General features: G+C 43.1%; 2 protein-coding genes across 4 annotated transcripts in view; one reads left to right on the forward strand and one right to left on the reverse strand.

The window, feature by feature from the left end:
* POU2F1 (POU class 2 homeobox 1) overlaps positions 1-21834 on the forward strand; it is a 202575-nt gene extending 180741 nt beyond the window's left edge. For both annotated transcript variants that reach the window (XM_018046442.1, XM_018046443.1), the window contains exons 14-16: positions 7822-8167; positions 9017-9105; positions 10893-21834. In XM_018046442.1, coding sequence (XP_017901931.1) covers positions 7822-8167; positions 9017-9105; positions 10893-11203 — 746 coding nt within the window. In that variant the 3' untranslated portion in view covers positions 11204-21834. The remainder of the gene's footprint in view (positions 1-7821; positions 8168-9016; positions 9106-10892) is intronic.
* The window catches only part of CD247 (CD247 molecule), an 85322-nt gene continuing 83146 nt past the window's right edge, over positions 24631-26806 (reverse strand). For both annotated transcript variants that reach the window (XM_018046444.1, XM_013975200.2), the window contains exons 7-8: positions 26493-26534; positions 24631-25793 (exon numbers count right to left, since the gene is read on the reverse strand). In XM_018046444.1, the coding sequence (XP_017901933.1) occupies positions 25728-25793; positions 26493-26534 (108 nt within the window). In that variant the 3' untranslated portion in view covers positions 24631-25727. The remainder of the gene's footprint in view (positions 25794-26492; positions 26535-26806) is intronic.

The raw sequence follows: 26806 nt of genomic DNA on the forward strand, positions 1-26806 counted from the left end.
AGCCTGTGCACCTACAGCCTGGGCTCTGCAACAAGAGGCCACTGCAGTAAGCCTGCTGGACTCAGCCACAGCTCCTGAAGCCTGTGCACCTACAGCCTGGGCTCTGCAACAAGAGGCCACTGCAGTAAGCCTGCTGGACTCAGCCACAGCTCCTGAAGCCTGTGCACCGCAAGGAACAGTAGCATCCACGTGCTGCAACTAGAGAAAGCCCACGCAAAGGGACAAACGCTCAGTGCAGCCTCCATACATTTTTTAAACTCAATAATAAGAATATAAGCAACTTGGTTTTTTAAAGGGGCAAAAGATTTGAATATAATAATATTATATCTAATATAATATATCTATAATAATAATATATAGATATATTATATCTAATATACATTATAAAGGACAGACTTCCCTGGTGGCTCAGACGGTAAAGAGTCTGCCTACAATGCGGGAGACCCAGGTTCGATCCCTAGGTCAGGAAGATCCCCTGGAGAAGGAAATGGCAACCCACTCCAGTATTCTTGCCTGGAAAATCCCATGGACGGAGGAGCCTGGTTGTCTACTGTCCATGGGGTCGCAAAGAGTTGGACACGACTGAGTGACTTCACTATATAGGACAGAAATGGTATGGACCTAACAGAAGCAGAAGATATTAAGAAGAGGTGGCAAGAATACACAGAAGAACTATACAAAAAAGATCTTTACGACCCATATAGCCACAATGGTGTGATTACTCACCTAGAACCAGACATCCGGAATGTGAAGTCACGTGGGCCTTAGGAAGCATCACCCTGAACAAAGTTGGTGGAGGTGATGGAATTCCGGTTGAGCTATTTCACATCCTAAAAGATGATGCTGTAAAAGCACTGCACTCAGTGTGCCAGCAAATCTGGAAAACTCAGCAGTGGCCACAGGTCAGTTTTCATTCCAATCCCAAAGAAAGGTAATGCCAAAGAATGCTCAAACTACCACACAATTGCACTCATCTCACATGCTAGTAAAGTAATGCTCAAAATTCTCCAAGCCAGGCTTCAACAGTACATGAACCGTGAACTTCCAGATATTCAAGCTGGGCTTGAAAAAGGCAGAGGAACCAGAGATCAAATTGCCAACATCCGATGGATCATCAAAAAAGCAAGAGAGTTCCAGAAAAACATCTACTACTGCTTTACTGACTACACCAAAGCCTTTGACTGTGTGGATTACAACAAAGTGTGGGAAATTCTTCATGAGATGGGAATACCAGGCCACCTGACCTGCCTCCTGAGAAATTTGTGTGCAAGTCACAAAGCAAGAGTTAGAACTGGACATGGAACACCAGACTCGTTCCAAATCGGGAAAAGAGTACATCAAAGCTGTATCTTGTCACCCTGCTAATTTAACTTCTATGCAGAGTACATCATGAGAAGTGCTAGACTGGATGAAGCACAGGCTGGAATCAAGATTGCTGGGAGAAATATCAGTAACCTCAGATATGCAGATGACACCACTTACGGCAGAAAGCAAAGAAGAACTAAAAGCCTCCTGATGAAAGTGAAAGAGGAGAGTGAAAAAGTAAGCTTAAAACTCAATATTCAGAAAACGAAGATCATGGCGTCTGGTCCCATCTCTTCATGGCAAATAGATGGGGAAACAGTGGTAACAGTGACAGATTTTATTTTGGGGGGCTCCAAAATCACTGCAGATGGTGACTGCAACCATGAAATTAAAAGACGCTTGCTCCTTGGAATAAAAGTTGTGACCAACCTAGACAGCATACTAAAAAGCAGAGACATTACTTTGTCAACAAAAGTCCGTCTAGTCAAAGCTATGGTTTTTTCAGTAGTCATGTATGAGTGTGAGAACTGGACTATAAAGAAAGCTGAGGGGGCCGGCCTCTGCCCGGAGCCTCCTGTGGGCCCCCGTGGGGCCCGCGGGCCCGCCTGCGCCGCCCACGCCCTCGCGGCCCTTCCAGGCACCGCTGGCCTAGCCCCCCGCGGCCCCCGAGGTGGTGTGCAAGCGGAAGGGGGCCGGGGCCCCCGCCTGCACCCCCTGTAAGCAGCCCTGCGCTCCCCGCCGCCCGGGGAGGGGCCCCGGCGGAGGCCGGCAGGGATGCGGTCTGAGCAGGGGGCGCCTCCCCTTCTGCCTGCCCGGTGACTGTCCGGAGGACCCCGAGCCGCCGGGCGACTGCCACAGGGAGCGGCCTCTCGACGCCCCGGACATCAACCAGCTGCCGCCCTCCATCCTGCTGAAGAAAATTTCCAGTTTATCTTTGGATGCACGTTGCCTTTCTGCATCATTGGTTTCCAAGTACTGGCGTGACCTTTGTTTAGATTTCCAGTTTTGGAAGCAGCTGGATCTTAGTAGTCGTCAGCAGGTCACTGATGAATTATTGGAAAAAATTGCATCAAGAAATCAAAATATAATTGAAATCAACATTTCTAATTGTCGCAGCATGTCTGATATTGGTGTATGTGTTCTAGCATTTAAATGTCCTGGACTCCTTAGGTATACAGCTTACAGGTGCAGACAGCTTTCTGACACCTCTGTTTCTGCAGTTGCCTCTCACTGTCCTTTACTTCAGAAAGTTCATATAGGCAACCAGGACAAACTGACTGATGAAGGACTCAAAACAGCTGGGGTCGAAATGCAGCGAACTCAGAGATACTCATTTCGGCCAGTGTTACAAGAACTCAGATGAAGCCATGATCATCATAGCTAAGGGCTGTCTGAAATTACAGAGAATATACATGCAGGAAAACAAATTAATTCTCCACTGACATTTTATCATATTACCGTGTTCCACGCTATTTAGTTCTCCTGGATCCTTCTGAATTTCACATGCACTGCTTCAGTCAGCTCCTGGAGAGCGGATAACATACCTAGGGACCCAGGTCTTACTGGACAAGCAGCCACTCATGAACAGGGGCAGACTTGGCCTTAAATTTTAATTCTTATATTTTTTTGCATTTCAAAGTATAGATATTCATTTTATCTATTAAAAAGTAAAACCCACTAAGTGTACTGTAGGGAATGTTTATCTTACAAAGGAAGGATTATGTAGAAATGAGCCCACCTGCTGGTTTTACTTTCCTTTTCCAGTAATGTTTATATTGTAACTTAAACATTTTCTGGCTCTAAAAATTAGATATGTCTTTATTTTCTAGTGCATATTTCTATTATGTAAACCTGCTTGTATACATATGAAGAAAACCAATTTGAAACATTTCTGTTTATGCACAAAGTATACCATAATGGTATCTTGGGCAGAGGGTAAGAACCTCACCTTTACAAGGGAAGTAGAAATGGTGGATTTGCTTCTGGAGCTTTAAATTATGCAGCTGTAAATTGGGAATTTAGTCTGTATGTCAGAAAGATACAGCCAATTCTGCCATCAGTTTAAAAGAAAAATAAGATTTTGGTGAAATCTTGTCTAAGTAGCTTTAACACTATTAGAGAATTTTAAAAACTGTTACAATAAATCAGACTGTTTTAGAATACCAGCATAAAGTTGGGGGTACTGTTTCAGATGTATATTCATGTAAAAATTAGGTTTCAGTATTGGCACTTAGGTAACAAAGGAGACTATGGTATATTTGTATTTTAATGAAATACTGGCACTATATAAAATATTTTTAAATCAGTGAGCCAGAATTTCAGTGTAGATATGGAAAAAGAGATTGTCATTTTATAAACTGCAAGAATAAATATATATGTTTTAAATACTGAAGTATTCAGTTTTAAATTTTTCTTTCATTTTAAAAACATGTAAGAACTAAATTAGACTTTTAATTAGTGGTTAATAGCAGTAAATAAATAAACCTGTCTAAAAATTAAAAAAAAAAGAAAGCTAAGCACTGAAGAATTGATGCTTTTGAACTGTGGCGTTGGAGAAGACTCTTGAGAGTCCTTTGGATGGCAAGGAGATCCCATCAGTCAATCCTAAAGGAGATCACTCCTGAATATACATTAGAAGGACTGATGTTGAAGCTGAAACTCCAAGACTTTGGCCACCTGATGCGAAGAACTGACTCCTTGGAAAAGACCCTGATACTGGGAAAGATTGAAGGTGGGAAGAGAAGGGGATGACAGAGGATGAGATGGTTGGATGGCATCACCAACTTGTACATGAGTTTGAGTAAGCTCCAAGAATTGGTGATAGACAGGGAAGCCTTTGCAAGTCCATGGGCTCACAAAGAGTTGGATAGGACTGAGCAACTGAACTGAACTGACACACTATATCAAAGATATAGGAATGACTAATAAGCACATAAAAGATGTTCAACATTACTACTCAGAGAAATGCTAATTTAAAATCATAATGAGATACTTCTTAATACTAGAATGGCTATAATCAGAAAGACCAAAAATAATAGGTCTTGGAGATGTGGAGAAACTGGAATCTTCATGCATTGTTGGTGGAAATGTAAAATGATATGGCCACTTTGGAAGATACTTTGGCAGTGTCTTTAAAAGTTAATCATAAAATTTACCATCCTACCCAAGAGTTCCCCCAAGAAAACAGCAGACATTTCCACAACAACTTTTACACAATGATCATAGAAGCATTATTTGTAATAATCAAAAACTGGAAACAACCATTATCCACCAAGTGGTGAATGAATTAAACATCATGTGGTCTATCCATGCAGTGGAATACTTTTAAGACAAAAGGAAGTATTGATTCCTACTACAACATGGATAAACCTTGAAAACAGCTTGCTAACTGAAGGAAGCTAGATGCAAAAGACTACAAATCAAATGATTCATTTATATGATGTGTCTGGGAAAGGTAAATCTACAGAGCAAAAAGCAGATGACTGGAGGCTGTAGGCGGGAACTAGCGTGACTGCACATAGGCACTAGGGATCTTCTTCAGTCAAAAACTAGATGGGGGTGATGGCTATACCACTCTGTCAATATATTAAAAACCGTTGAATTTTATACTTAAATTGGGTGAATTTTATGGCATATAAATTGTATCTCTCTAAATCTATAGTTTTTTAAAGATGAGATGGGTGCTCACGTTGGCAGCACATGTACTAAAATTATAACAATACAGAGATAGGGATTAACAGATACTACTATATATAAAATCAATAAACAACAAGGATTTACTGTATAACTCAGGGAACTATATTCAGTATCCTATAGTAACCTGCAATGGAAAAGAATGGAGGAGAATATATGTATAGATACAGACATATGTATAACTGAATTACTTTGCTATACACCTGAGCAATATTTAAACCAACTACAATCATTTTTAAAAAATTTTTTAATTAAAAAAGATGAGATGGGAAGTAAGAGGTTATGCCAAATGCTATGTATTCTTGCAGATAACTTTCTACTAACCTTGTGAGGTAGATGATAACATCTTATTTTGTTGTTGAGGCCATTCAGTTCAGTTCAGTTCAGTTCAGTCGCTCAGTCATGTCTGACTCTTTGCGACCCCATGAATTGCAGCACACCAGGCCTCCCTGTCCATCACCAACTCCCAGAGTTCACTCAGACTCAGGTCCATCGAGTCCGTGATGCCATCCAGCCATCTCATCCTTGGTCGTCCCCTTCTCCTCCTGCCCCCAATCCCTCCCAGCATCAGAGTCTTTTCCAATGAGTCAGCTCTTCGCATGAGATGGCCAAAGTACTGGAGTTTCAGCTTCAGCATCATTCCTTCCAAAGAAATCCCAGGGCTGATCTCCTTCAGAATGGACTGGTTGGATCACCTTGCAGTCCAAGGGACTCTCAAGAGTCTTCTCCAACACCACAGTTCAAAAGCATCAATTCTTCGGTGCCTCAGCTTCTTCACAGTCCAACTCTCACATCCATACGTGACCACAGGAAAAACCATAGCCTTGAGTAGACGGACCTTAGTCAGCAGAGTGTTGAGGACATTGAAGCTCAGCAAACATAAATTCCCTGATCAAAATTGCCCAAGTAATTGAGTTGCTAAAAATATAGATAAAAGATATATGTTGATTAAAATGTGATTTACTGACTGGGAGAAATAATTTGAAGATCTTACTAAGTTATGGTACTCTAGTGCTCATGGGACATTCGTGTTGAAGACACTTAGAATGTGACTGGAGGACACGTGAGTGTGTGGTTAGCTGCTTGGTTGTCTGACTCTTTGATACCCTGTGGACTGTAGCCCATCTTTGTCCATGGAATTTCCCAAGCAAGAATACTGGAGTAGGTTGCAGTTTCCTCCTCCGGGGGAATCTTCTCAACCCAGGAATCAAACCTGAGTCCCATATGTCTCATTGGAGATCGGCATTCTTGGATTGTGTCTCTTTGGCAGGCACCTTTTTTTACCATTGTGCCTCCTGAGAAGTGGTTGGAAGATAAAACCAGAAAAAACTACTTTGAGTGGTTTCTGGAGTCATTGTCTCTTGTCTCTTAGCTTATCTTAGATTCACTGATGAAATTATTGGGATTTTCTTTGTATACATGTGGGATTTTAAGAAAGTGATGCTGAGTAGTCTAAAAATGGCCGTGAAGGGTGAAGTAAACATCACTTTAAGCTTTTGACCTCAAGATGTGGGCTATTTCATCTCAGAACTTTGAAAAGAAAGTAGTGCCCATAAGTGAAATCAAGTTAGATAAGGTGAGAAATTGTTCAAGAAAAGATTGAAATTTACTAGCAGCAGAAGAGAAATGAGAAAAGACGTTTACCTTCTTATAGAACAGTGTGCACGTCTTAGGAGAAAAGCGTCAAACAGTGAAAAAGTGTATGAATCTGCCAAACATACGAGCCAAATAGCGTCAATAGCCCAGCGACATAAACTGATTTGATAGGTTTAGAACTGAATGATGGTACTGTGATTAATAATATCCACAAAGATGTAATTTGTACTTATGGACAGCAAGAGTGAAGAGGGAATCATCTTATATTTTTGAGAAGGGCGGAAAGACGAGTAAGTAAATCCTCCCTTTTCAGTTAACAGTAAGAAAGGTATGTTTACCTGAATCATTCAGAGACTACATAGCACTTCTGTGTAGCATGATAGGAAATGGGGACAGTAGAGTCAGTACTGAAACAGATGGGGTCTAATTTCCTCCTAGCTCTGTGATATGTGAAAGAAACGTTTCTTCACAGTAAAATGATGAGAGGTGAATTCTAGGTGTTCTTAGTATAGGTCAGAAAAAGGCTTCAACATAGGTTTTAAAAGAACAAAACTGACTGAATTTTTAATACAGCTGTTAATAGAGAAGAGAGTCTTCTACAGCTTAGTGACAGATTCTATCACAGAGAAAGTTTTTATATAGATCTTTTTTCTAATATGTTTATGGGTTTGAAATATTTATTTTGATTGGTCTAGTTCTTATATCATTTCTGAAGTCTCTTATACTTCTAGACATATGCCTTTAGTTATTTTTGTACTACTTCTGTGAATGTTATTAATATTTATTTTAGAAAAATATGTAGCTTTTTCTTGATCTCATTACTTTGTTTTGATTTTTCTAAAGAGACTAAGATTTCTAAATGAAAATGCTTTTCAGAAGCTTGGATTTTTTTTTTTACTTATACATATCTTCTCCAGAGCAGTTGTGTTCTATAGTTAGAGCTTCTGTGATTTTTTTTTTTAATAGGAAATTGGAATTGGAAAGCCATGTTCTCTGTTTCATGGTTACTTTATTACTCTTGCCTCTTAAAGTAGGATTCATCGCTTTGGTTCTTAAAACGTTTGGTTTTGTGGTTAATTTCCATAGAAACACTGAACTCGTTTAATAGAAAAGGACATGTTACTGGATTGTAGAAAATGCAGTTGATTCTAGAGTATGGCTGAATAAAGCAACCATCCTTCCAAAAACTTTTCCGGAAGGTCACTGTCAGGTGTGATTCTCTTTCAGGCACTACAGATACCACCTCCAACAACACTGCAACCGTGATCTCCACGGCGCCTCCGGCCTCCTCGGCGGTCACCTCCCCCGCTCTGAGCCCCTCCCCTTCCGCCTCAGCCTCCACCTCCGAGGCGTCCAGCGCCAGTGAGACCAGCACCACGCAGACCACCTCCGCTCCTCTGTCCTCTCCTCTTGGGGCCAGCCAGGTGATGGTGACCGCGTCAGGGCTGCAAACAGCAGCAGCTGCCGCCCTCCAAGGAGCTGCCCAGTTGCCAGCAAATGCCAGTCTCGCTGCCATGGCTGCTGCTGCAGGCCTAAACCCAGGCTTGATGGCGCCCTCACAGTTTGCAGCTGGGTGAGGTGCTTTCTTACCTGTTTACATCTGAGAAACAACTCGGAGGGCATCCCTAGAATTACTCACAGGGACTACTTTTCAACACTATCTTAGATGCAAAAGCAGAGAACCTTTAAAGCCATCATCTCTCTGAAATAGGTTGCTCTGTAGTAGCACAGAGACTTTGATTGTGGTTGGACTAGTTTCTTAACACCCTGCTGCTGCTGCAGCTGTTGCGAAGTCGCGTCAGTCTCGTGCAACTCTGTGCGACCCCATAGACGGCAGCCCAGCAGGCTTGCAGGAACACTGGAGTGGGGTGCCATTTCCTTCTCCCTGGAAGGGCACGAATCACACTTTTATTTCTAAATGAAGATACAGAACACCAGGCCACTGATTATACCTGAGTGATGAGGCCAGGAAAAAAGCATAGAATTCCTGACTGGTATTCTTACACTTTTTCCATTATTCTCTCAACTGTCTGCTTTCTAATTCTTAAACGTAAATAAGAGATATATAGTAATAGGATTCCAAATTTTATAATATCATCCAAAAAAATAAGAGTTTGTAAATATATTCTGTTCTCTGTCATTTTTTTCTCTTGCTTTGGGAAAAAGAGGACAAAGTAACTCAAAGAGTCAGAATGACTGCAAGGTTTACACTTGTGTGGACCCTAGCGGTGCTTTGCTTTGTGTAAGGGAGCATCAAGGGAAGCAGTGACTTGGAAGCGCCATGTGAAGGGCATAGAGAGCATGGCACGCGTTCCCCTATGCTTCCCACCGGTGCTTTCTTTCTCTTGTCTCTTTGGGTGTGTTGTCAGATGGACACGTGTGTCTACGCTGTAATGGTGTGTCTGTTCTTCTGGTCTTTCAGAGGTGCCTTACTCAGCCTCAATCCGGGAACCCTAGGTGGTGCTCTCAGCCCAGCTCTGATGAGCAACAGTACACTGGCAACTATTCAAGGTCAGTAGGATTTTTTTTCCACTACTTCAGCTTTCTCTTTTTTCCTTAAGTGGAGGAAGTCTGCTTTGCTAGAGGTGAAAGTGATGTGAGGAGATAGTTGAATTGATAATGCTGACAACCCTGAGGACCAGGAATGTGTTCCTATAAAAAGCTTTGTAAGAAAAATATAGGTATCAGTTTGTAAGAACAGGAAATATGCTTAGTGTGGTGTATTAAGAAACCAGGATGGTACTTGCCTGGCAACCCAGGAAATAAAACTGCGCTTCCACCACAGGGGACGCGGGTTCCATCCCTGGTCAGGGAACTAACATCCTGCCGGCTGCACAGTGTAGCCAGAACACCAGAGAAAGAACTCTTATGCTAATATTTATCTTCTTACGATATAGGCTTGAAGGTATTTCTTCCTAAATTTATCTAAATAGTCATCTAAGAACCATCCCCAGGCAAGTTTGACCAAGTAAAACTCCCCAGTCCCCATCCCTGCCCTCAAGAGCGGTATACTGGAAGGCTCTGTGACAAATTAACATCGGAGGACCGCATGCAGCCTGCAGGGGTACTTTTAGTTCTTGTTAGGTTCTGCTGTCTATATATCCTCACCATTATAGAGCTTAGGTTCTCTTGGATTTTAGCATCTCTTTCCCAAGCCCAGATGGGTCCCTTTTGGCCTTAGCATGGTATCCAGTCTAAAATGAATCTAAGTCCACTCATTCTAGATATTGAAGAGGCTGCTTTGTTTAGTATTTGAGCTTCATGTTTGAAGATGCTTGCTGTCATGTGACTCGGGAAACACTTGGAGGCATCATTATACTAATCTCAGAATTTTTTCTTAAAATAATTCATGCTTAAATGAGAGTTCTTGGAGCCAAAAACAGTTTTTAAACTGCTAAACTTCATTTAGGATTAGTGTTTCATGGATGATATCTCTACAGTATACTGTAGGCAGTTCCAAACAAATCCAAAATGTCACCTAGATTACCTTACATTATATTGACTTTCTCATTGACTAAATCATATGTGAAATTGCTTCCTGGTTAGATCTATAAAGCTTTTATTATAAAATGATTTCTTTTTGGAGTAAGATTTGTGGTAAATCACTTTTTCTCTTGCATTACAATGTGTCTCTGGTCTGTGGTCATGCTAAAAAGACACAGCTGAGTACCAAAGAGGTACTGTATGGGAAGATCTAGAACTGGACTGTGCCTCTAAGCCTAGAGTCTCAGAGAATGTCAAGCTGCAGCAGGACTCACTGTTCTGTACTCATTGTGTGATCGTGTCCAAAGTCAGGGACATTCCCTCAGTTCCTCTTGCTTTTTTTAATTACGTAAGAAATCAAATTTTTAATGCCACTAGGAAAAACCCTCAAATATACATGTAAGGGTGTGATTATATGGGTGAGGGGATTGTTGGGGGTTTTCAGATACAGGAAAAGATAGTCTTTTGAATGGAGTTACTTTTTCATTAAATCAAAATTATTGTATTTAACAAATATTTCTGGGTAGATGAAATAAGTTGAGATTTCAAGATAGAGATATAACTCTTGATTCTCTTCTCCCCTATCCTGTTCATGCTCATTAGAGTTTTCAGTCCTCTAGGCTCTTTTAAAATTATAAATAAACTTTGGTTGGTAAATTATAGCACTGTGATTAAGGGGAAAAAATTCAGTTAAGGGATAAACTTTTTTCATCGGGGTTGTAGGAAAACTTAGGATATTTGATGTGTTCTTTGTCTTCTCCAAGCAGACACTAACATTCTCCTTCCTACCTGTTTTCTGCGGGGTTTGTCTGTAGCTCTTGCTTCTGGTGGCTCTCTTCCAATAACATCACTGGATGCAACTGGGAACCTGGTATTTGCCAATGCAGGAGGAGCCCCCAACATCGTGACTGCCCCTCTGTTCCTGACCCCTCAGAACCTCTCTCTGCTCACCAGCAATCCAGTTAGCTTGGTCTCTGCCGCTGCAACCTCTGCAGGGAATTCTGGACCTGTAGCCAGCCTTCATGCCACCTCCACCTCAGCTGAGCCTATCCAGAACTCTTTCCTCACTGTGGCCTCTGCCAGTGGGGCTGCCTCCACCACCACCACCGCCTCCAAGGCACAGTGAGCTGGGCCGAGCGGCGCTGCTGGCAGAGACTGAAACACGTGGTGGACTTCCTGTTGCCATGTTGCAAGGGCAAGGGAGAGGAGGGAGAGAAGAGAAAGAACACACGGCGGAAAAAAAAGATGGAGATGGGACAGCAAAATTGCCTAATTTTTTAATAAAACACTGTCTTTTCAGGATTGCTTCATGGATTGGAGAACTTTCTAACCAAAAATTAAAAAAAAAAAAAAGGCAGAAACAAAAAATCAAAAACAAAAAAATAAGTGAAAGGACTACTTATCATTTCCAGCAGTCATGATGACGAGTTAAGGTGGGTTACCAATTCCGACATAGGAAGGGGATTTCTTGTTTGTCTAAATTTCTTTTTCTTTTAAAAAAATCATTTTATCGGTCTGTTGTACAGGCCATTAAGTCATAACAAGGTGTTTATAATCATATCAATTGTGTTGGGGGTTCCTTTCTTAACTGGTACAATTTAGGCAGGCCTGTATTACTGTATCTCTATTGTTATTGTTGTTATTGTTTTATATATATATATATATATATATAGTTTGGACATGTTTATCTCTCGCTCCTGGATCCTGTTTCAGTGAGCTCCCACACTGTGGGATGGGAGGGCTTTAGGGTGAGGGGGAACTTACGCTCTTAACTGCGGGGAATGTTCTTGCCGGTTTCCTTATCCTTGATGACTCTTACAGAGGTGCTAGAAAATTATTTTCTTTTGCCACTTATGCAAGAGGCTTGGTGCAGAAGCTGAAGGCAGTGTGTGCAAACACTCCCACTCCACACACGCCCCCTCCCCCCCATCAGGTGGTGCCTTTGGAGCACTTTTGTGTAGGAAGGAATTCCTGCTGAACTGTAGCTCTCACTCACCCCAAATCATTGACCTGAGGCCCAGATCCTGTGGTGCAACAGTGCTGCTTTCTGCTACTTTCAATGGAAATGGCTGTACATGTTGCAGGGCAGGATTTGGTTCCAAAGAGCAAAGACTACTGCAGACACCTGACTTGGTGGTTCTCCTGATTTCTTGTCTCCTGAAATGCTCCTACTGTTGGTGTGTGTGTGTGTTTGTTCCACTTTGTGGAAGTTTTTCATCCAAACTTCCTTTACCTTACTTGGCAAAGAACAAAATGACTTACTGAGACTGGGAAGATTTTCCCTTCTTTTGTTTATTGAAGGAGCTCTACTAGACTGTTTTTCATTGGTTATGGATCACCCAGAGAGGTGTGATGAGAAGAGTGTGAGGTTACCACGTTTTCCTCTAGCCACAGACTTCCTTTTCAGTAGACGGCTTATCAGTTCCTCTAGCCCTGATACTCTCCTTGGTTCTCTGACTGGAGAAGGCACTAATTAGCGAGATATGGGATCTGTAGAACCTTTGAAAGACTTTGAGCAGGAACTTTGTACACACCTCACGTGTTTCCTTGGTTTGTTAGTGATGCTCCTGCTAGGTAGGTCTAAATGGCAATACACATCTCTTTATTCATTGTAGAAAGCAATTAGCTTCTGTAATTGTTTTCCCGGTATTTCTAGACGATGTCAATGAGCCCATGAAAAGGAAATGTTTATGGAAGATGAATAGGAATGAAGGTTTCCCTTCTCCAGGAAGGGTAACCTGGAGATTAGATTTCCCTTTTTGTCAGTGTTCTGTTATTATAGTATCTGTATCCAAAAAAATTCCCAAAGACTGGATTGCTGCAATGCAGCTCATTTGAGCTCCCTTCTTATTGGAATTAAAGGTTCCCACCTGGCATCTGTGGGTGCTTGCGTACATCTCCAGTGGTTCCATGACTGCACTTTTTCCCCCTTCCAAGCTTGGGGCTGAGAGAGAGCTTACAGGTGATTTTTCTTCTTCTTGCTCTGCTTGAGTCCACGAGGGAGCTTGAATTCTGTGTATTTGTCTCAGTGTTGGGAAAGGCAGTGATACAGACACAGTGTGTGTTTTTGTTTGTGATCATTCAAGTTGGAGACAGGCATATTAATATTAAAAGGCCAGAAACGTTTTAGTTCCCTTGTTAATTTTTCTCCTGTTTCTTTTGTCTTCCCATTTTATTTCACAAAGTACCCTTCACCTTCCTAAAATCCCTCTAAAATCAGTGAACTGCAAGCAGGGAAACGATAACAAATGTCCATCCACCGTTTTTATGTGTGGTATGTTTTTTTAATGTTTTTTTTTAACTAAGCTTGAACCAAAGTCAATTTTTAGCAAGCTGCTGTACTAATGGACTAGTTTATATCGTGCAGTTCAGACACATTGAGGAGATAGATGCTACTGACAATTTCTTTTTTTCATTTGTCTTTATTAATTTTATATAAAAGTTGCTGCTTGTTTTAATCTTTTATGTTGGTAAATTGTAATATCCTCTGGGCAGACGTTAACTTGAGTTTTTAAGTAGTTTGTTTAGTTTGGTGTGTAAATAGAATGGCAGTGTCAGTTACTAATTTTTCTCCTCTTCATCTCTCTGTTTCTCTGATGTAGTTGAATTTAACCTTTTATCCTTATTTGACATCTCTAATTTTAGTCTGTGCAGATGATTTTAGGGCTGTCAGTTATACTGTAGCCGCCCATAGGGATGGGTCCCTCCCTTGGGAATGGTAGGTTAGGAGGAAGGATTCAGGGAGGAAGATGCTGATACCCACCAGGCTGGGTTAGAGGTTATAGCATTCATTTCCCAAATCGCTACCAAAGGAAGTGTTGAGTCCCAAGGGACTCAAGCCCAGTGGATTAAGAGGAGAAGCAAGGAAAGGCCGTGTTTGTTTGTTTCCCTATGTGGCTCAAAAATACTCCCTCTCCTAAAGAAGATCGCCAATAGACTTTCATATTAAAAAAAAAGATACTAAGCTTTAAATGTCAGTACAGTGGTCTTCTATTCCCTGCCCTGCCTGTAGTCTCTAATCAGTTTGGGATAAAGGGATTCTGCCTTTGTGTGGGTATGAGTGTCGATCACTTTGTGAGGATAAACTTTAAACCAGCATAAAAACCTGTGTTCGAAAGAAAAAATATATCCTTTAGACAAAGGTAACTCTTAGAATTTTTCTTTTATTCTCTTATTTAAGAAACAAGTTGTGAAATGCATACACAAAACACTAAAACAGCTTGTTGATGGGTGTTTAACTTAAAATTGAATCCCCATCATCATCCCTAGATCGTGTACTGACCATATTGCTTCATGACTCAGCCTTTAGTCCTTTTTTACTTTGTATCATCTTTTTTATCATCTCAAGAAATGCTTTGAATCTCCTAAGCTAAGATACTCAGACTTAACTTTTAGCCACCTTATATGGGAGAGTCTGGAAATTAAGGGGTCCATTTGGCCAAAAAGAAATACTTGGTAGAGTTTCTGCGCTTCTAAGAGAAAAGACCAGGTAGGTCATCACAGTTCGTTGTGGTCCTTCTTTGTTTTCCCCTTAATCTTTATCCAGATTTTATTTTATCCCTGAATTTGGTTAACACATATTAAGCCAAAGACTAATTCCAAATGCATTTATAGTGATACTATATTTGCCCATGGTAATGGGCCCTGCCTGGGGAGTGATGAATGTAATTGTTTGAATCCTGCTTATCACAGGCAAGGCAGTTTGGTTATAAACTTTATTTGTACCCTGTATAAATCTAAAGGACAGAGGAGAAAGACCTAGAAAAGGGCTTCTCAGAAGAACAATATTATTGTTCTTGAGTTAAGAAATATGTTGAGTGCTATGTTAGTTTAAATGTTTCTGAAGTTATATAGGCAGTCGTTTAGAATTTAAAAAAAAAATGTTCCTATCCATTCATGACTTGATATAAAACACACTTTCTTTTATTTATTTGTTAAGAAAAATCAATACCATCCCAGTTGGCTCAACTTATTACTAGAGAAATGGAACCAAAGGCATCCAACTTTCATTTTGTTTAGGGCCGTGCTGATTTGTACTTCATGGTAGCATTATTAGAAATTAGCATTTTTTTAAGGGAAAATAAGATTAATTAAAAGATTTTTAGTGAGATTATCTTGCCAATTTATTCTACACAGTTCATCCATCGTTGGGAAGAAAAGCACAGTTATACCTCTTTCTTGTGTTATTTTGCTCTATTATCCCTCATTTATTTGGTGGGAGAGAAGGTGGGAGAAAACCGTGTCTATATATTATGCAGAAGCACAGATACTTGCTTGACACAATATTTAAATTCAGCCCAATCTTTAACGTTAAATTTTCTATTTAAATTGCTGGGAAAGCTGGATACGTTTGCAAATACAGGAAATTAATGTAGATTTTTAAAGTTGTAGATCCTAATAGTAAACATTGCAATTAGTATATAATAAACACTTGGCTTATAAAACAAACTCTTTGTAGTTCATAGTCTAAAGTTGTTCCCAAACCATATCACCCTCACAAAACTTTGTTTACCAAGAGAAAAGTGAAATCATTACAATAGGAAGAAACTAGAGAAAATGGACAGGGAGCTGACTCAGATGGGGAAGAATTTACGAATTCGTTTAATCATAACCATTGTGAGTTCCTCTTTGTATGTGTGTGTGAAAAGCATTTAGTTTAATCACAGCGCTGGCCATCTATGCACGCAGTACAAGTGTGAACTTGGACAAAAATAGAATAAATAAATTGCTTTCATCATTAAAGACTGATACTAATCCTGTTCTACCATATTCTTTTCTTAATCTAAAGAAATTAAATGGGACACCCCTGAAATTTTCAGTAAGATATATGAAAGGATCCAGCCAGAGGGCAGGGAATATGTCTTTTCTCAGTTTTCCAGTTTATACCCAGATTTCCATATGATTTATGAAGTTGCTTTCTTCTGAGTATCCTTATTCATGAAGCATTTCCATGTGTAGGCTCTTCTACCCTTAGCCTTTGCTTAAAGTAGTAAACATTAGTGGATTTTATGTTATTCTGTTATCTGGATCTCCTTTCCTCTCTTCCTTTTCACTTTGAATGGTGATACCTTAATCCGTGAGGATAATGCTTGTGGGTAACAGCTAGCTTCTGGCACCTTCATAAAATACCTCAGCATAGCTTAGCATTGTTACAGAGCTGGTTTAAACTAAAAACCAAATAAATAAAAAGGAAAAACTTTATAAATAGTGGAAATAATTCTAGCTGTAGCATTTAGTTGAACTAATGTTTATTATGATTGATAAACATGACTGATGCTATATGTATTTGGGATCCTGTTTATAGGTTACAGTTTATAGGGTTAGGGAGGGGTGGGGGGAAGAGAAGAAGATGATTATGTTAGAAGGAAAACATTGCATTGCGTGTGTGTGTGTGTGTGTGTTTCCTTATCTCTGTCTTGCCAAAGGAAACTTGATCATCCCTGTGTTTGGGTTTGGGGTTTTTTGGCCCCTCTAAGGTCTGGGCTGTAGCGCAGTGTGTGCTGGCATTTGTTATCCAGTTCAGGGTCCTCAAGGCATTTACATCCCTTCCTATGGCCGCCTGGGCCCCCCAGACCCTGCCAGGCTCTTCCGATGATTCATTACCTCTCACGTAGCAAGAGCTTAAGAGAAGGATTAATGTGTGAATGTTGGAGTATATAGTTGAGAAATAGAGACAGAATTAGACAAGCACCCTTTAATTTGGAGAGGAAAAGAGAAATGAGTGATTGATGCATCTCAATCTTAGGAAGCTGAAGCCTTCCTTGGTCGTCCTCTGTCACGGTATTGAATGTTGCACAGTAGCACAGCAGTTTGAACCTCACTTCCTTTTCTCACATCGAGGCTAATTCTGTCTTGACCAAAAATGCAAACAGAAGAAAACCAGATCAAGAAGTTGAAAGCCAACCAGCTCGCCCCACACGTGTGATGGTGTGACCTTTAGAGACTGGTTAGTGAGACTGACGAAAGTATTGTTTTTGGTGGGCTGTCTTGAATGAGAAATGATGCTGGTTTAGAAACAGTTAGGAGCCCTTTCTGGCCAGACTGTGGGACAGACTTTCTTGGCTTCCCAAGTTCAGATGTAGACTCTGTGTCCAGAAAGGCTATTTTTCAATAGGTGACCCTTCTCAGAGAACCTAAGTGGGGTTCCGTTTGGATACCAAAGACACTGCATCGTTTATTCTTATGTTTTCCACACAAGCAGCAGAAGTAAGAACAAACAGCTGAAATGTGGAAAAAGCTTTACATTTGTCTCTTTACTTTTCCTCTCCCCTCTCTTCTTCTGCCTGTATAATCTCCACTTTTTGAAGGAAGTCTTGTTGGTCATCCTAGCTTTGGAAAAGAGATTAACTTAGTTTCACTCTGCTGGTTCTGTAAAAATGCATAGAGTTGCTCAGTGTGGCAGTGATATTCTTGGCATTGCTGGGAAATTTAGAGGGAGTGTGGCAAAAGATGGGAGTAGGATTCTTTTATTTCCCTTTATCCAACACTTACAGTGAGAACAAGCACAACCAGTGTGAGTTCAGATGCTATTTAGTTGTTCTGTCACTTGTAAAGGATAAGCATTTTTAAGAGCAAGATTACATGAAGACCCAAAAAGAAGACCCTTCTTTTATTCTTCCGTAGAGCTGTATTGTTACAGAATGTTTCTACGTATGGGCTCTGGAGACTTGAGTAATTCATTGTTTTGGTTTACTGTTGATAAGACACAGAAAATGGGAGAGGGAAAAGAAATTTATTGTTCTAGATATTCTATCAAAAAATGATCAGGTTGCAGAACTTCATGACAGCTTTACCAGTAATCCTATTCTGGCATTATATAAAAGTGATATTAATATTATGTGACTTTTCAAAGTACTAGATAGGTCAGGAAGCAGGTAACAGGGCTATTAAAGACAACAGCGCTGAAAACAGCTGTGGGAAGACAGACCATGCATGAGGGACCGCCACCGTCGCAGAAGCAGAGCTCCAAGGCTGGGCAGGGCAGGGCCGGTCCCTTAATGATTCTTTCTGACCCTGAATCAGCCCATTCTGCACAGGACCGTGCCACCCAGGGTCACCTTCTAGTTCACACCCAGGACACTGTCAGAAAGTTCAGACCCCAAAACTAATTTACTATAAAAAAGCAAGCAAAGCATTGAAGTCTGATGCAAAGTTCCCCCGAGGTTGGTTGGTTGGTTTGCTCATCATTGTTTCGAGCCAGCCACAACCTCACAGAAGCAGCTTAAGGCTCTTTCATGACCTGGCAGGGATGCTGAGCTCTCTCACGTGATAAAAGAAGCCTGCAGGCAGACAGTTGGGCACAGTGTGGTTTCCAGAACGAGACATTCAAACACTTCTTTAAAATGGGGATCTCCTTCAAATGGACAAGGGCAGAGCCAAGGGGAGAGAAGACTCTGTGGTTCTACCTGGTCCCACGGGGTCTCTAAGTCTGAACAGTAGCACAGGAAGGGAAAGCACTTTCAGAAGCAGAATGACAGTCCTGTTAGGAAAGGCTGTGGTTGTAGGCAGCTGGAGGTGCCATATCTTTGGTTCTGAGCCTACACAGTTCTCCGTAAGGCATAGACTTTCTGAGAGTAGAGTGGACCAGCCTGGTTGTATTTAAAACTGCAAACTGTTCAGAGTGGGGGAAGGAGAGAGCCTAAGACGTGGTTATAACATTGGCTTTTGACAGCGTTAAATAGTATGTCTCCCCTGAGTGCAGGTAAAAGGGAGAGACCGACTTCTTCCAGCTTCTTACCTTTGCTTGAGGGGGCCTGTGTGCATTGCTCAGTCCACAGGAGGTTTCATTCCAAGGAAATGCCCTCCCCTACATTAGACCATAGTTCAGTCCCTGCAGCTGTGATGATAGCAGAAAGGAGGTGAGTAAGTGTGGGGGGTTTCCGCCCACCACAAATCCACGAGCTATTGTATACCTCATTTCTAACTCATGACTGAGTAACATGCTTTAACTTTCTCTAACCCCTACAGAGTTGCCAAGTCTGCCCTCCCTCTTCTGAGTAATGTTGAACTCTGGCCTATAGCATCATGGGACCTGTAGCCTAGGGTGGGACTTCCCAAAGCCTCTGAATGTTGCTGCTTTAAAAGCTACTGCAAGCTGAGGGCAAATTGCAATCTCCTCTTTCTTTTTGTTGCAAGGGGTCTTCACAGGACTCTTTAACATCTGTTCCCCGCCACCCTGCCCTTATGGGCTGGCCAGCCCTCCCCACACCCCCAGCCCGCACCACATCTCTGACTGCTGGCCACACATCACCTCCTGTACTTGCCTTCTCCCTGGTAGGGAGAGGTCATCCCCTTCCCCTATGAGGCCTCAGGGTTCTGCTTATTTTCAGGACTTTGGGTGGAAGGGAAAACACACCAAAGGCTCCTTTAACCTGACTGCTGCATATACATTTCACTTTTTTCCTTTGACATGACCAAAAAAAATCCAAATATTTAAGTTTTTATTATTATTAATATTATTATTATTATTTGACAATCTTATATCCATTGGGCTGTCTAGAAGCTGCATCTCCAGCCCTTCACCTTTTCTTTGAATGTAGTTCCCAACCTTCAATTCCCACCCCCGATGTTGGAAAAAAAGCTTTGCCAGGTCTTACTACTGCTGCTATAAGCCAGGGGAGGGTGGTTTCTTTGTGTTGTTTTGCTTCATTTTTAAAATTTCCAGCCAAAACCAAAGATTTTTTAATGATTGTATAAACTCAAAACAAACAAAAAAACCAAAGAAAAGGGAAGTCTTCAGCATCAATCCAGTCTGTGGCGTCCTGGCATTAAGAGGAGGGGGCCGGGGCGGGGAGGTGGGGCCTCTGACAGTGTTGGAAGGGCAGGGGGTCTGTTTTCCACGTTCCAGGTTTGCAGAGGCAGATGCTCAGTAGCCTTGACTCTTGCCAGCTTGTGAACATGCCATGGAATAAACTGGCATTTCAGATTGTCCAAAACAATCTGAAACATGGACTGAAGCCCATGGCCATGATAACACACCTACAGTTACCGCGGTGATCCACCCTCCAGCAGCCGTGGTCACCCCAGGGCTTTAGCAGAGGGACGGGATGGTCGGGGGTGCTGCTGGGCACCCGTGGACTCCACAGAGTGGGGGAGATTGAAGACACTGGCGCAGGATTGGCTGCTCTGCTGGGTGCTTTAACCTCTGGGGCGGTGCTGGCGGGTGAACACACGCCAAGTTGCCCTTCTGAGCCTTTTCTCTCTTTCCTTTACTGGAACTGCTTGGAAGTGGCTGTCCTGTTTGTGAGAAAACATGCAGACGATTATCGAGCTTTCCATTTCTCCTCATTGTAACTTGGTTCCTTTTGCAGCACCACTGTGCGACTATGCAGTGTATTTCACAACCTTTTGTGCTAGGTAGATGCCTGTGACTTTTTAACTTGGGGGGTGGGGGGTTGCAAATGAAGGAACTTTTTACATGGATCTTTTTAATCTCAGTTGATTGGGGAAGGGGGGGGGATTTGGTTTTAGGGTCATACAAGCTCTATCCCAAAGCAAAATCCAAATGTTAATAATATTAGCCTGATGCAGATACCAAAGATAATTTCTTTCCTGCAGAACCTTAGACTTGTGTATTAAGTACGATTACCCAGCACTTGCATTAGTCTAACCTCAGTAATTCCAAAGCTTAGATGTATATTTTGGTATATTTCTGGGATATTAAAAAAAAAAGTCATTTCTTGTTTCAGTGTAATGCTCTTAAAGTCATAGCATGAAAATAACTGTCCTATTCTTAGTAGTTTGAATAATAGTATTTTTGTATGTTTGGGGTGTGTCTCTGTATGTATTAACATAACAGTTTTCACTGCCTAGGTGTTCATAATAAAAAAGAAAACAAAAAAGTTCTGAGTGTACATAATATTCAGTAATAAACTTCCACTGGGTTCAATTTGGATTGAATATTTGCTGATTACCAATCCCAACTGGGATTCCATTTTGTTTTAAAGAGACAGTGATCGTGTTTTTCTAAAGCTGTTTTCTTTCTTTCTGTCTTTAAATATCTTAACTTTACCACCTTTCTCTTTTCTTGCCTTTTTTTTTTTTTAATATTGATTCAGGGGTGTTTTTCCACTGTTGTCAAGGGAGGAACACAAGGGGAAATTGACTCCTTGGTCTCCCCAAACTTTTTGTTTTATGTACTTCACTTTAAAATGTGAGTTTGAGTTCTCTTTTGTGGAAACTTAAGATGTGGTGTAAATGATTTTTTTCCAAAATTGTCCAGCAACTTTAATGAGGCAGTGACAATTCATAAGTAGCTTATTGGGAGTCCTTTTACATTTCTGCTTAGATAACTACAGTCTGGGTGGCTATTGTATAGCCTCACTGTCCCAGCATACCTAGTTAGCCATTTCCCTTCTGATAGGAATATTTCATAAGAATCAACTGATAACTTGGAGTTCAGGACCTCATTATCTGGGCCCTCGGGAAACACTTTTTCTTGGTTTTGAAAACCCGAAACACAAGCAACTTCACATTTGGGGGAATTAGCTGGTACCTCCTGAGGCCTGAGGAGGAGGTGGGGAATATGAGCGGTGCTGTCTCTTTAAAAGTGCCCTTTATAGGATCCCCTTCCTGAGGCTGCCTGCAGGGGCTCTATAGGCTTGGGAAAGGTTGTGTAGGTGACAGTGAATCAGAAGAAATGGTAGATTTTGTGTAGATGCATTTGTCTGCTGTAATTTTTTATATATATTAAACTTACTGTAACTGTACAGTTCATTTCTGTTGTAAAACATCATTAAACCATTTTCCAAGTGTTTCCATATTGTTTGAGTTTCTCTAAAGTTGTCATGTTGGTGTTCTGGATGCTTCACATATTCCCACACTACTCCCCTAAGCCTTCCAACTTAATTTTTTCCAGCAGGTGCTCTCAGGAGCCCCAGGGTCCCTGTGAGCACGCTGGCTCCTCCCCCACCCCCACCCGCCTCCTGCACACTTCCCCTTCTGCTCCATGGGGCCTGTGGCCACCACCGCGCTCCCTCCCCAGGCCCTGGTGGCTTTCTGGGACCCTGAGTCTGGAGGCAGTGGTCTCCTTCAGGCCTGAGGACTTTGTGTGATCAAACACACAAGCCCTTGGTTGACCTGTGAGAGAAATCTTCAAAACTCCCCTCTCACTGTGTTTGACTTCAGAACTGGCATTGAACTTGACTTCTTCCAAATTGATTGTTTAAACTGCCGCGTGCCTCTAGCATTTCTTGCCGGGTCCTGAACACTCATTCTCTGGTGTCCTCTGAAGGGCGGTAATCCTGAATTTGCCCTCTCCTTCTCCTGTCTGATGGTTCACAACTTAGCTCCCTCTGGCTTCTTATAGCCAACATTTAGTGTCTTAATGCAATTAATTGACTGCATAAAAAGGAAAATTGGAATCTCAAAGTGAATTTCCTGGAGAGAGGGAACTTCAGCCTGCTAACAAGCTTTGGGAGGTGTCTACTTTAACTAGTGTATATGAACTGAATCTGTGCATCCCCTTAAATGAGGAGTCAGAGATTGAAAGAGAGCTCACACTATGGCCTCAGGGTATGCTTGCTGTCCCGAAAGGGGCCCAAAATGGAAGACAAACACTGGCTTCTCTTCTCCCCACTTCTTATGTTAAAGAATGCCTCACTCTTTGCCAGTATACCCTGTCTCATATTTATACCTTGCTTTTCAGTTTGTAAAGTTATTTTCTTAAAACAATTTTAATATGAGTCAGCTATTTGGTAGAGACAGCAGCAGGCTCACAAGCATGAGAAGGACTTCAGAAAGTAAAACCCATTTGTCACATGCAGATCTGAGGGTAAGCACTAATTTCCACCTGTTGCCCTGTGGTTCTTTGTGAAAAGGTTATATTCTAACCCACTCCAGGGGTATCTGCCAAGCAAGCAAATTCCTCATGAAAGGATGCGAGTTCTCTTACTGCAGCCTTTTCTCTCTCCGACGACTAGGGCCACTCTCAGCTTGATCTGGAGCTTTGTTCTGCCAGTACGTCCACTCCATCCTCTCCAAATGGCCTTCATGCACAAAGTCCAGTGAGTCCTATCCCCCAGCCACCCTGGGCAAGCTCCTGCACCCACAGCTTACAGCCAGCTTTCCTCCTACTTCTTGAGTCAAAATCTTGACAGAATTAGGTCAAATTCTTATTTTCAGGCCAGCCATATGGGTCATACACAGCCTATACGAAACTTAGCTGACCTGAAAACTAGGTATGAGGTTGAGGCTTATTCATGTTTACTAACAGAAGGAAGCTAACTTCAGTTTTTAAGATGCCGGATAAGATGATAAAGCAGCAGCAGCCAAAAAAGAGCTGTCACTCGTCTTTATGAACTGCAGTCAGTGGAAGAGCAGCTGAAACAACATGGTGTAATTTGCCCCATGACCAGGTTACAGAATTAGGGTTGAGTTTTCAACCATTCTGTGCCGTCTCAGAGATCTTTTCCTTCCACAAACGCTCTGTACCTTGGTGAGCTCTGTCCACACGCTTTCATCAGCGGCCACTCATCCCTGCTTCTGCCTGAGGGTCCCGTGTGGATCACAGCACTGCAGTGTGATGCAGGGTTCTTTACATGGTGTGGACGAAATCCAGTGACAAAATTTTAAGTCCCTAAGTCTGTGATGACGCTTCTCTAGCCTTCTTGGTAGCTTGCAAAGTGCTAGGTACGGAAGAGGAAGGTGCTAGTTGATACTTGGTGGGTGGAACTCAATTCCCCTCTGAAACCAGGGTACAGACCGAACGCCTTTGTGAGGCATCCTGTCTCTGAGTTGCCTGGCAGAGAGGCACATCACTCCTGTTGGAATCCCAAATGCTCAGGGGCTTTTAATAGCCATGGCCTTGCATTTCAATGTCGTTTTTGAAAATCTACCCAATATTAATTGGTGGCTTCCTGAGTTCTTTCAGTTGCTATGTCATGTCCAGCTCTTGAGACCCCATGGACTACAGCGCACCAGGCTCCTCTGGCCATGGGATTTCCCAGGCAGGAACACTGGATGGAGTGGGGTGCCCTTTTATTCTCCACAGCATCTTCCAATGTCTCCTGCACTGTCAGGCAGATGCCCACTGAGCCACCTGGGAAGGCTTATTGAGTTAGGGCCTTATGAACAGCCACTACAGTTACGACAAAATACTGCTGGGGACAGGGTCACTTCTGGGGGCAGAATCTGACCCCCAAAATGTTTTTTTGTCCCTTCCCCATACCTTACAGACAGGTTTCGTGCTGTGGCATTGGCAGCTGTTCATAACCCCCAACACCCTCTCTCTTCCCGACACCTGGATCCTCGGCTGGCCTCTATCCTGTTCTCCCACCTGCACACCGCAAGCTGCTCCATGCTGTGAGCCCTGCACCCAGGGCTCTCTCCTGTCACCTCCCACAGAAGGCCATGCCCATCCTGTCACCATGTTGCCCCAGGCACAGCCCAGGCTGGGCCACCGGATGCATCCTGCTCTCCAGCATGTTCTGGGGAACCATACTGTTCTCTCCCAAGAATCTGCAGTTCTGCCCCCACTGCAGGGGCAGCAAGCTGATTCCTTGATGACTAAATGACCATTACAGGCTTGACTGTCTAAATGAAGCTCACAGTAAAGCATTTTCACCAAAGTTATTTATTATGCAAAAGAGTAAGGCTCTAGCAAACCAGTATAAATTAAGACCGAGCAGAGTGGGTTTCCATCCATCGCCATGTGCCCTTGTATTACACAGCCCTGTTCCAACAAGTCAGCTGAGGCTCTTTTTGTGATGCCACTGTCCTTTGGGATCTTTCTGGGTTCGAGCTATACCAAGTCGTCCTTTAAGGCCTTCCCCATGATGGGTTTGTCTCATTCCATGAGGTGAACGAGTGGCTGCAAAGAATGTGGTCTTGCTTCTCTCGCTGCCTGCTCACCTTGTTCACCATCTGCAATGACACCGCTATGTTCTTCCATCCCAGACTCTTCACAGCTCGCTTCCCTGTGAGAGCATGGCCTCCTTGAGGGCAAGGCTAGGCTTATTCATCTCTCGGTCCCAAAAAGGACAGCATGGCCTTGCATACAAGTTCTATCATGGGGAATGTACACTTGATTGCAGGAGGGCTCCGTCATGCCCCTCCCCAGGCCTCTGGCTCCCCTGCTCCCTTCCCTGATATACCAGTACCAACCGCTACCTACTCCCACCTTCCCCTCTGCCCGCTTCCTGGCCCAATCACCAGTTACCTTGAAATTAGGGGGTACGGTAACAACTGAAGCCAAATTTACAGCTGGAGCAAAGCTACTCAAAACCTGACAGAACAATACAGACTATTAGGACATGCACTAACAGTTGCGATTTCTCTGGGGACTTTACAAAACACACCCTGAATTCAGCTGTGTTTGAGAAGGAGGAGGCCCGACTCCCAGGCAAGAGCCTGGAGCTGCAGGGAGTAGGGCCTGCCTAGTCCCCAGGAAACCTCAGAACATGCTGCGTTCACAGTGGACTCCAGGAAGCGCGTGGGGATGCACTCTCTCCCGGCATCCAAGGACAAAATTCTGTGTGAGTTTGGAACTGGGTATGACCAAATGTTACAACTTGAAGCATCCCATTCATAAAGAGAAATACTTGGGTGGTGGAGAAATATGAGTGAACTAGGTTGTAAATGCTTTATCCTGTATCTTTAACAATCTGGGCGTCTACAGGTCTGGCCTGTGAGTGCTGAAACTCCAGGAGCTGTTAGCGAGGGGGCAGGGCTTGCATGTGGAGGGCATCATAGGTGTCCTTGGTGGCCGTGCTGAGTCCCTGGGAAAAACATGAGAAAAGAGGAGGTCAGAAGCCCTGTGTGGGCGTGGGCCAGCCGGAGGCCAGCAGATGTCTGCTGCAACCTGGCCTGCGCCGCCCCCTCCCCCACCGCCCCCGCCAGCTCGGCAGCCTGGGAGCTGTCCCGCTACAGCTTCAGGCTCTGTGTTTAGAGAAGCTGGCTGTGCTCAGCGTGCACAGTTCACACTGATTCGCAAAAACTAAGCGCCCGACGACAATAACACTTTTTAAAAGTTATTTTTCTTGATTTGTTTACTTTAGTCTTCTCACCCACCCTATTAGGTGTGAGAATGCGGCAGAGCAAGGCTTCTGCAAGGGCCCAGAGCAGTGGAGAAGGAGGCAGGAAATGGCTTGTTCGGTGTCCTTTACTCAAGACCCCACAGCCTCTGGGCAGCTGCCGCTTGTCTGCTTTGCCCTGTTCTCCTAGTGCTCCCACTGCCTCTTCCTTAGAGTCAAGTGATGTGCTTGAAAGGCTGAATCCCAACCCCGCCTCCGGGACCGACTGGCAGAGCAGTCACTACAGGCCTGAAGGGGTGCCCTTGGCTTGCCAAGTTCAGCTGCTGAAGAGCTGGCACTGCCAACAAGAAACACAAGGGAGCCTGACCGTGGCCTGGTTAGATGGTGCCATCCTGAGAAGCAGGGCCCGCAGCGCAGACCAGAGGCACCGCCAGCTGCACTTACCTGGTAAACACCATCTTGCCCCTTGCCTCTTCGCCGCTGGTTCTGTGGGAATGAGACAAGAAAAGGCTAGAAAGTCAGACAGTTGGCAGCAGCCTTCCTGCTCAAGGGTCAGACTCGGAGGGCCCCAGATAGTCAGAGCTGACCATCTCCTGGCCAGCAGCCCTGCCCAGGGAGAAAAAGGCCCTCAGGTCACTGGTTAGACCTTGGCCTCCGCAGAGTATGGTGAAGCCAGGCTCTGATGAGGCCCAGGTTTGCTCTGCCCGGCGCAGAACCTCATCAGATCTCGGATCTGGGCTGCACGGATGCTGGCCACA

This window comes from Capra hircus, chromosome 3 (genome assembly GCF_001704415.2).
Source record: "Capra hircus breed San Clemente chromosome 3, ASM170441v1, whole genome shotgun sequence".
Taxonomy (NCBI): Eukaryota; Metazoa; Chordata; class Mammalia; order Artiodactyla; family Bovidae; genus Capra; species Capra hircus.